General features: G+C 37.9%; 1 protein-coding gene across 1 annotated transcript in view; it reads right to left on the reverse strand.

Moving 5' to 3' along the window:
* LOC137084028 (NACHT, LRR and PYD domains-containing protein 3-like) overlaps positions 1–9,315 on the reverse strand; it is a 34,444-nt gene extending 25,129 nt beyond the window's left edge. Inside the window, exons 1-3 of the mRNA XM_067449936.1 lie at positions 9,263–9,315; positions 5,853–7,577; positions 1,826–1,897 (exon numbers count right to left, since the gene is read on the reverse strand). Coding sequence (XP_067306037.1) covers positions 1,826–1,897; positions 5,853–7,577; positions 9,263–9,315 — 1,850 coding nt within the window. The remainder of the gene's footprint in view (positions 1–1,825; positions 1,898–5,852; positions 7,578–9,262) is intronic.
* Between the last annotated feature and the right edge of the window lie 1,352 nt (positions 9,316–10,667).

Genomic DNA, 10,667 nt, shown 5'->3' on the forward strand with positions numbered 1-10,667 from the left:
TTTTGTTTTATACAAAATATTCAATCAAATATCACAAACTATGCATCATTTGAAAGCTAAAACACTCAAGATTAATGTTATGAACTTGTTTTTGCAATAAATACACCAGAGAGGAAAGGGTTGAATGAAATGCTTAAGCACTAGCTACTCTTTAAAATGCATCCCACTTTTTAATCCAAAACAAAGAAAAAAATAGGGAAAAAAAAATCCCCCTTTGTTTGCATGAGCGTTTTGAGTTAGTGTAATCAACCATGTCCATTTTCAATGAAATATCGATTCTAATCATTATTCTGATGAGCTCCCCTGTACATTGGACTCTTCCGCTGAAAATGAGCCCTCTCAGGTCTTTCTCCTTCAATCACAGGCATTCTGGTGACTTAGTATATACATGAAGCGTATTACTGGCTCCTCGAGGTGTCAATCAAAGCACCCATGGTTTTCGTTGGATAATGCAAATCAATGCCTACCCAATGCCTTGCCAACAAAGTTTGATTGATGGACATAGTAACCAATCAAAAGGTATTATCTTGTGCAGTGTATGTAAGCATTATTGGTGAATACTACTCCTGCTTACGTTTCCATGACACCAGCGCGCACCTGCCAGTTTCCGCACAATGGATCATGCAGACTCTATGACTGACACTTCTTTTCAACTAAATTTTTTTTTACACTTTGTAAATAGTTGCTGTAGTATATCCTTTATAATTAACAGTTTATTGCAGATTTATTTAAATGAAAAACAACTCTTTACAATTACAAATGTTCTGAAATAAAGAGCCTTTTTGAAAGGACGCCCAGACTTTTTTTGACATAAAAGCTTACAGAAGCTACAATTTTGAAAGAATCATCCTTAAATTTGAATCAAAATATGATCAGACATTCAGTTGTACATTTAGTTTATTTTCAGGACTTTAACATTAAAGTATCATCATTTTTTCCCTAAGTGAATTTCACGAAGCGAGTCACATGTATATTTGACCTTGTTTTACTGTTCCTATACTTCTTTGAGTTATTATGGTAAATGGTAAATGGACTGCATTTATATAGCGCTTTTATCCAAAGCGCTTTACATTTTGCCTCACATTCACCCATTCATACACCGACGGCGATGTCAGCCATGTAAGGCTCATCCAGCTCGTCGGGAGCAGCTGAGGTTAGGTGTCTTGCTCATGGACACCTCGACACTTGGTCAGGTGGAACCGGGGATCGAACCACCAACCTTCTGGTTTGTAGACAACCTACATGAACCACTGAGCCACTGCCGCCCACTATTATGACTTGTGTAAAAAAAAAAAAATCAAGTGTCTAATTTAAAATAAGAATCTGGCAAATTTAATTTAGAGCCTCATAAATTCATAGACGTAATCATTCCTGAACTATGGTGCATTTCCATACTCAATAACATAAATAATAGACTATATAATCTGGGCAAACCTGGCGGGATGTCCTCACCAAAGCGGAGTCCAAATCTACACCCTTGGTGACAGCCCTAAATGTAATAGTTTGATCCCCTTATTCCATTTTGTTACTCTATGAATACATTACATTATTAAATTCCCTGAAACACTCTTGATTTGGTCCCACTAGTATTAACATTTATATTAAATTTAAATGAATATATAAAACAGTCTAAATATAAACGTTCCCATACATACATTATAAATGCATATATTTGAAAATAAATTTCTCACAAATATCATAAAAATGGTGAGGTGGATGGTTTAAAAGCTGAGGTGTGACTTTTTATTAAGCCATTAATTTATCATGTTTTAGTATGAATAATGATAATGGTTTAACAGTGATGATTGTTCTCAGTGTTACTTACTCAGCTGATCTAGTTGCTGTAACCACAGGCAGCAGCTTCTGAAGAACCTCATCTGCTGTGTTTTCTGCGTCACTATTTGAAAAAAAGGTAATTTTTATTAATAATAATAATAATAATAATAATAATAATAAAATAATCATACTAAATACCCTCTTTTTTATTAAACGGGTTATAACGGACATAGATCTGATCAAACACGGATTTGTTTTCCTTTTCTTGTAAGTGTTTCTGTGTCTGGTCTATTAGTCTGCATTTACACTACAACACTTAGTTCACAGATCTATTTTAATATATCAGATTTATTGTCCCGTCCATTGCTATGATCACTATGTAAGTCATAATTTCAGGAGTGACTCACTGATCAATAATTTAGCACAGGGGTTCTCAAAGTCTACATTCAAAGGTCCAAATTTAAATATTCATCAATGTCAAAGGTCCACAACAATTATTAGAAAACTTGTTTTTAATAAACATGCATAACAAATCCAGACATTTAATAAAAAATTCAGTGCCTTTTGCATTCAAAATACATTAACAACAAGTGGCAAAAATAATTTAGTAATAACAAATAATAATTTTTGCTGAAAACTTTTAATAAATCAATTTTATTAGATATTTATACCAGATATTTTGCTATACTTTCTGAACATGGCATCTGAGGACTATTTCTCATTTTTCTCAGTTACCCAGATTCAATCTAGAATCGTTCTTATGTACTAGAGAACGTCTGCACTTCAAAAAGGGTGCTTTAAATCTCTTGACAAACTAAAAGATGTAAATTACATTTGTATGTATCCTAAATTATATTTGCGAATGGTCGCTGGAACTATGGTTTCGGGAAACACCAGCTCGTTGAACTATGTTGCTAAGGATGCTTTTGGGAAACGCACCCTAGAATGGCTTTGCGCTGGACTGGGGCAAAATGAATGCATACCTCTGTCCAATCATCTCTCAAAGGATCCCTCAAACTGAGACGGCCTTTAGAGATGCTTGATGCTGTTTATGATGGCTATATCTCTAACACCAAGCATATCTGCAGACTGTTGATTTTCTCCTTGACTATTTTAACTAAAAATTTAAGAGTGTAATTGAAGATGTTGCTCCTCTGAGAGTCAGGAAAAAGAGCGGCAAACAAAACACACCTTGCAGCAAATAATGAAAAGTCAATACAGGAAATCTGAACGCATGTGGCTAAAGACAAAACGTGTAGTCCATTATAACATCTATAAAGACAGCCTTCATGCTTTCAACGTGGAACTAGGCAAAGCTAGACAGACCATAAAACTACCGTTAGAAGACACAGTACAGCACCTTAAAACATCCACCTGCGCCCTTGACGCACTCCCCACTTCTTTATTCAAAAGTGTGTTTCGAAGCAGATATCCTAGAAGTGGTAAACTCCTCACTTCTCTATGGGACTTTTCCAACCTCCCTTAAAACTGCAATAGTTAAGCCTCTCCTGAAAAAGAGAAATCTGGATAACTCCATACTGAGCAACTACAGACCAATCTCAAATCTCCCCTTCATTGGCAAAATCATTGAAAAAGTTGTTTTCAGTCAGCTGAACAAATTCTTAAGTTCGATTGGATACTTAGATCCATCTGTTTTAACTGCATCAGCACAGAGCACAGAGACAACACTCATAAAGATTATAAATGATATGCGCTTAAATACTGATACAGGCAAAACTTCAATTCTGGTTCTACTCGACCTCAGTGCTGCATTCGACACTGTTGACCACACCATACTTCTAGACAGGCTGGAGAACTGGGTTGGGCTTTCTGGAATGGTCCTCAGATGGTTCAGATCATACTTAGAAGGGAGAGTTTATTATGTGAGTATAGGAGACCATAAGTCTGAGTGGACGTCCATGACATGCGGAGTCCCACAAGGGTCAAGTCTAGCACCTCTCCTGTTTAACCTGTATATGCTGCCACTGAGCCAAATAATGCAAAAGAACAATATTGCTTACCACAGCTATGCTGACGACACCCAGCTCTACTTAGCACTGTCACCTAATGACTACAGCCCCATTGACTCCCTGTGCAAATGCATTGATGAAGTTAACAACTGGATGTGCCAAAACTATCTTCAGTTAAACAAAGACAAAACCGAAATCACTACATTTGGAAACAAAGATGAAATTCTCAAGGTGAACGCATATCTTGAGGCTAAAGGTCTGATAACAAAAAATCAAGTCAGGAATCTTGGAGTGATTTTGGAGTCAGACCTGAGTTTCAGTAGTCATGTCAAAGCAATAACTAAATCAGCATACTATCATCTGAAAAATATTGCAAGAATTAGAGGTTTTGTCTCCAGGCAAGACTTAGAGAAACTCGTTCATGCTTTCATCACCAGTAGGGTGGACTATTGTAATGGCCTTCTCACCGGCCTTCCCAAAAAGACCATTAGACAGCTGCAGCTCATACAGAACGCTGAGCAGAACCAGAAAATATGACCATATCACACCAGTCCTCAGCCCTTTACACTGGCTTCCAGTTACATTTAGGATCGATTTTAAGGTACTATTACTTGTTTATAAATCTTCAAATGACCTGGGACCTCAATACATCGCAGATATGCTGATTAATTACAAACCCAACAGATCACTCAGATCAGCAGGATCAAGTCAGTTAGAAACTGTATATTTTTATTCTTATGCATCTGTTGATTATTATTTTTGGTTAGGGCTGTCTGACTGGAAGAGATTGGAAAAGAAGAGCAATGTGCTTTGCTTCATTCTGCTTGTGGTAGCAGAAAGGTAACGTCCTCTACAGGAGCCTGTCTTGGACCGACTTGTAAGGTCCAGGAGACATTGCGAACCTGCTCCATCTCAGATAGGGATACCTGAATTTAGAGAATCAGGCAGATCGGCTTCTATTTATCACCATTTTATTTTTATAAATTATCTTTACAACTGTTTTAATGATCCTTGCTTTTATTTTTAATTCTTACACGACATTTTTTTATGCCTATGTAATCACTATTTTAATTAATTTCTATGAAAAGCACTTTTGCCATTGGGTATGAAATGTGCTAAATAAATAAATTTGCCTTGCCTACTAGAACACAGCCTCCGTTTGAGAAACACCCGCAAATTATGTACAATATCCCATATATCAATCTGTGCCCTGTGATTTAAATACCCCTGATCTCTTTGTTCATAGTCAAGTAAATAAATGGCTCCAACTACTTTAAAAGCCGACATCTGGGCACATTTTGGCTTTAATTAACAACCAAGTGAGCATGACCTGGAGAACATGCATGCTGTGTGTAAAATTTGGTTTACACTTTGGCACATAAATGTGTCTCCGCAAAATGGATATAAATCCGATCTTCAATTTCCGACTGTATGGAGATTTAATGGAGTTCACATCACGTCAAATCAACAGATATGAGCTGCATTTTATTAATCATCAGCTAATTTCACAATCAAAGACTGCAATAGGAGCGAGCGGAGACACTGGTAAGATCATTCAGTTTCTTTACTTTTAATGAAGATGATTGTATGCTGAGCACCTACGAATTTTGGTTTAATTAGCGGTAGTTTGTGCATTGGCTTAATGAAGAGATGTGTGCTGCGGTAGTGCTGTCATATCTGGCTATAACATGACATAGCCTATAACATGCTCTAACAAGTTAAAAAAAAATTTTTTTTTGCATTGTTGGGAGAAGTAAAACTTACATATGTGGTTTCAACAACCAGATGTATTTAGACTTTAGTTTTGACTGTAAAGAGACCCAGACCAGGTTTTTAGTATTTTGTGTATTTGTTCTAAATGCTCCTGTTGTCTTCTGAGCCCAGACTTGAGTATTGTTTGATACATTCAAGAAGCTTGCTTACTTTGAGCAGGTAAAATTAAAGGTTCAGTTCATATAACCTACTGACAAAATTGTACACGAGGATGCAGTGAATCGTCAATGCATCATGATATCGAATTTATCCGAATCGATGACATGATAATCTTAATCAAACGAACCGTGAGACTAGCGTAGGTTCACACCCCTAGACCTCAGTGTTACTTACTCATCATTTCCAGCTCCAATTAAGTTCTTCAAGATAAACTGATGCATTGTCTCCTCTGAGGACAACAACACAAAAACTAAAGCTGACCACTGAGATGAGGAGAGTTTCACATCACGTAATCCTCCATATGTATGAGGTTGAGCTTCGTTCATTAGTGAAAGATCACCCAGTTCGTTCAGACAGTGAAACAGATTGATGTTTTTATCTGGAGAGGGATTCTCACTGATCTTTTCTTTAATATAGTCAACTGTTTTCTCATTGTTGTGAGAGCTGTTTCCGGTCTGTGTCTTTAGTTCTTGTAAGAGACTCTGATTAGACTTCACTGACAGACCCAGAAGGAAACGAAGGAAAAGGTCCAGATGGCCATTTTTACTGTCTAAAGCCTCATCCACAGCTCTCTGATGGAGATCAGATAGTGAAGCTGTCGCTCCATTAGTTGGTTTGGTAATCTGGTCAAACACGTTGATGTTCTTGTTTATAAAGGAGAGATGCACATATAGAGCCGCTAGATGTTCCTGAATGCTCAGATGAACAAAGCAGAAGACTTTCCCCTGATACAAGCCCAACTCCTCTCTGAAGATCTGAGTGCACAATCCTGAGTACACTGATGCTTCTGTCACATCAATGCCACACTCTCTCAGGTCTTCCTCATAGAAGATCAGGTTTCCTTTCACAAGCTGCTGATACGCCAGTTTCCCCAGTTTGACAATCATGTCTTCATCTGTCACTTTCTTCACATAGTCCTTCTCATGTTTGATGTTGGTCTGAATGATTAGGAAGTGTGTGTACATTTGAGTGAGAGTCTTGGGGAGCTTTTCTTTCAGTGATTTCCTCAACATCTTCTCCAGAACAGTGGCTGAGATCCAGCAGAACACTGGGATCTGACACATAATAAAGAGGCTCCTTAATGACTTCAGGTGTGAGATGATCCTGTCGGCCAGACTCTGATCACTGATTCTCTTCCTGAAGTATTCCTGCTTCTGTGGGTCACTGAAGCCTCGTACCTCTGTCACTCGATGGACACACTCAGAGGGGACGAGATCAGCTGCTGCGGGTCTGGAGGTGATCCAGATGAGAGCCGAGGGAAGCAGATTCCCCGTAATGAGGTTCGTCAGCAGCTCGTCCACTGAGGCGGATTCAGTCACATCACACAACCTCACATTGCTCTGAAAATCCAGAGACAGACGACACTCATCCAGACCATCAAAGATGAACAACACTTTATACTGATCACTGGATATTTCCATTTCTTTGGTTTCAGGGGAAAAGACATGAAAAAGATCTGAAAGACTGAGTGTTTTGTCCTTCATCAAGTTGAGCTCTCTGAAAGGAAGTGGAAATATGAGCTGGACGTCCTGATTCTGTTTCCCTTCAGCCCAGTCCAGGATGAACTTCTGCACAGAGACTGTTTTTCCAATGCCAGCGACTCCCTTTGTCAGCACAGTTCTGATGGGTTTGTCTTGTCCAGGTAAAGGTCTAAAGATGTCACTGCATTTGATCGCTGTGTCCTCTGTTTCTGCTCTCCTGGACTGTGTCTCAATCTGTCTCACCTCATGCTCATTATTGATCTCTCCACTTTCACTCTCTGTGATGTAGAGCTCTGTGTAGATCTCATTCAGGAGTGTTGGGTTTCCCTGCTTTGATATTCCCTCACACAAACACTCAAACTTCTTCCTCAGATTTGATCTCAATGTGTCGAGGACTTCAGCAGGTTTAGAGTCATGGCTGTAAGATTAAAATACCAGATTATTACACAAGTTAGAGAAGTAAATACCCAGATCAACAAATAGATGTAAAAACCCCATTTCCAAAAAAGTTGGGACACTGTAAAAATTGTGAATAAAAACAGAATGCAATGATATGGAAGTTTTAAATTTCAATATTTTATTTAGAATACAACATAGATGACATAGCAAGTGTTTAAACTTGATGGTACATGTTTAAATTAATAATTTTAAGGGGGAAAATAAGTTTATTTAAAATTTCATGGCATCAACAAGCTCAGCACCTGCATACTTTGACTGACTCCTATTAGTCTACACCCCCAGCAGAAGCCTTCACTCAGCTAACGAGCGAGAGGCATGAAATCCCTCTCCAGAAACTCTCATTCATTGTTCCTGATTGGTGGAACGATTTTCCGTCCTCCATACTCATGACAGAATCACTCGCTTCATTCAAAATACAGGTAAAAACTAATCTCTTCCATGAGCACTTAATCTTATCATTAAAAAAAGAAACTAAATTCTTCTTCCACTACTTTTTTCCATCCCTTCTTCTGGTTTTTGATACTCTGCGTAGTATCCAAATCTTGGTATTTAGGGCACTTTTAGCGTTTCTTTGCCTCTTCATGACAGATCGCTTCCTGTACTCCTGAGTTGTAAGTCGCTTTGGATAAAACCGTCTGCTAAATGCATAAATGTCAATACATCTCAAAAAAGTTGGTACAAGGCCATTTTTACCACTGTGTGGCATCTCTTTTTATATCAGTCTGCAAACATCTGGGGACTGAGGAGACAGTTGCTCAAGTTTAGGAATAGAAATATTGCCCCATTCTTGTCTAATTCAGGCTTCTAGTTGCTCAACTGTCTTAGGTCTACTTTGTTGCATCTTCATCTTTATGATGCGCCAAATGTTTTCTATGGGTGAAAGATCTGGACTGCAGGCTGGCCATTTCAGTGCCGGATCCTTCTTCTATGCAGCCAAGATGTAATGTAGTGCCGTCTAAGGCCTGAAGATCACGGGCATCCAGTATGGTTTTCTGTCCTTGACCCTTACACACAGAGATTGTTCCAGAGTCTCTGAATCTTTGGATGATATTATGCACTGTAGATGATGATAACTTCAAAGTCTTTGCAATTTTTCTCTGAGAAACTCCTTTCTGATATTGCTCCCCTATTGTCCGCCGCAGCATTGGGGGAATTGGTGATCCTCTGCCCATCTTGACTTCTGAGAGACACTGCCACTCTGAGAGGCTCTTTTTATACCCAATCATGTTGCCAATTGACCTAATAAGTTGCAAATTGATCCTCCGGCTGTTCCTTATATGTACATTTATTTTTTAGGGCCTCTTATTGCCACCTGTCCCAACTTTATTGGAATGTGTAGCTCTCATGAAATCCAAAATGAGCCAATATTTGGCATGCCATTTCAAAATGTCTAACTTTCAACATTTGATATGTTATCTATATTCTATTGTGAATAAAATATAACTATGAGATTTGTAAAATATTGCATTCCTTTTTTAATCACAATTTGTACAGTGTCCCAACTTTTTTAGAATCGGGTCATTAATTATGGAGTACAAAACATCATTAGGTTTCTGAGAGGTTTCAATCATTAAACATGTGTTTAAATGTGTGACATCATTGCAGCTCCTAAAATTAAACAACAACAAAAGTCATACAGTTTACCTGAAACCAGGATAAATGCTTTCAGTAAAGTCTTGTGCTTGAATCACAGGCATCAACACAGTTTTGTTTTTAACTGGTCTGGATTGAAGATTTGCCCTTAAATCAGAATGAAGAGGTTAAATAATCAGACACACTGATATCGATGTAATTGTGTCATTAACTGATTAACAGACCAACAGCTTTTACAGTGTGTGAATGTATTAACAATACAATACATAGAGCTTCACACAATAGCACAATGATCATTAATAGACTGAAGTTTACAGGATCTGAACTCATTACACTGATGTATATTAATAATAACTTCATAAAAATCAAATACTATAAGCATATCCTTTACAGAAGTGATGTACCTGAGATCAGGCCTTGTGTCTCTCTTAAACTTTAGTGGCGGATCCATAGACTGGTTACTCTTCATAGACACACAGCTGAGCTCTGGTCTTGATCTCTTTTGCTGGACTGAACTGGTTTTAAAACTAAGTTAAAAAAAAGGAAAAAGAACAGACTTATACATGTTGTGCACTTTTACTGGAAACTTCTGTCTTAGGATAGTTCAGTGAGTGCTGTAACACTTTTGCTTTAACGTCTGTAACTCGGTGGTGTTTCACTGTGTCTCAAACTTTGATGACAATTATTTTGAGAAATGAACTTTGTTAAATTTTTTTAATCATCCTTAACATTTGCAAAGTGTCTGAGAAAAATTGTAATATGCGACTCTGGACCACAAAACCATTCATAAGGGTAAGTTTTTTGAAAACCTTCCCATTGTAACGTGAAACTTAAAGGAAACTGAGGTGAAGACTCTTGTGCAAAAAAGGAGTACATTTTTAAACAAAAGAAACATAATCACAACACAAAACCCACAATGGGGCAAAACCAAATAAACATAACAAATATAACCACAAACGTACCATCAGGAAATCACAGGGAACCAGGAGACATGGACATGATAAAACAACAATCCGACAAAAAGTTCTTCTTCTTTGGAGTTTTACGGCAGCTTGCATCCATTTGTTGCATTACCACCACCTAATGTATAAACTTACCTTCATACTATTTTTTCTTGTCCAGTCCAGTTTCCTTTAACAAAATCTAACATTGCTCTCTACCCGACAAAGACTAACAAACACAAGGAGCTTATAAAGGGGAGAAATCAAGAGGGAACAGGTGGGAGAAATCAAACACAAATCAGATAACAAGGGGGAGGGATCAGACAGAGACACGAGCACAAGGTCAAAACAACAAAACACCCATGTGCTACACAAGACAGGACAGGCATGTGACACCCACTGATGTATGGTTTGTTAGGAGAGCACAATATTAAACTTGAACTCAAGAAGAAACAACAAGCATTTCAATTGCAAAGACTTGCTTTCATTGAGAGACATTAACCACTCTGTGAAAA

The sequence above is a fragment of the Pseudorasbora parva genome, chromosome 8 (genome assembly GCF_024679245.1).
Source record: "Pseudorasbora parva isolate DD20220531a chromosome 8, ASM2467924v1, whole genome shotgun sequence".
In the NCBI taxonomy this organism is placed as follows: domain Eukaryota; kingdom Metazoa; phylum Chordata; class Actinopteri; order Cypriniformes; family Gobionidae; genus Pseudorasbora; species Pseudorasbora parva.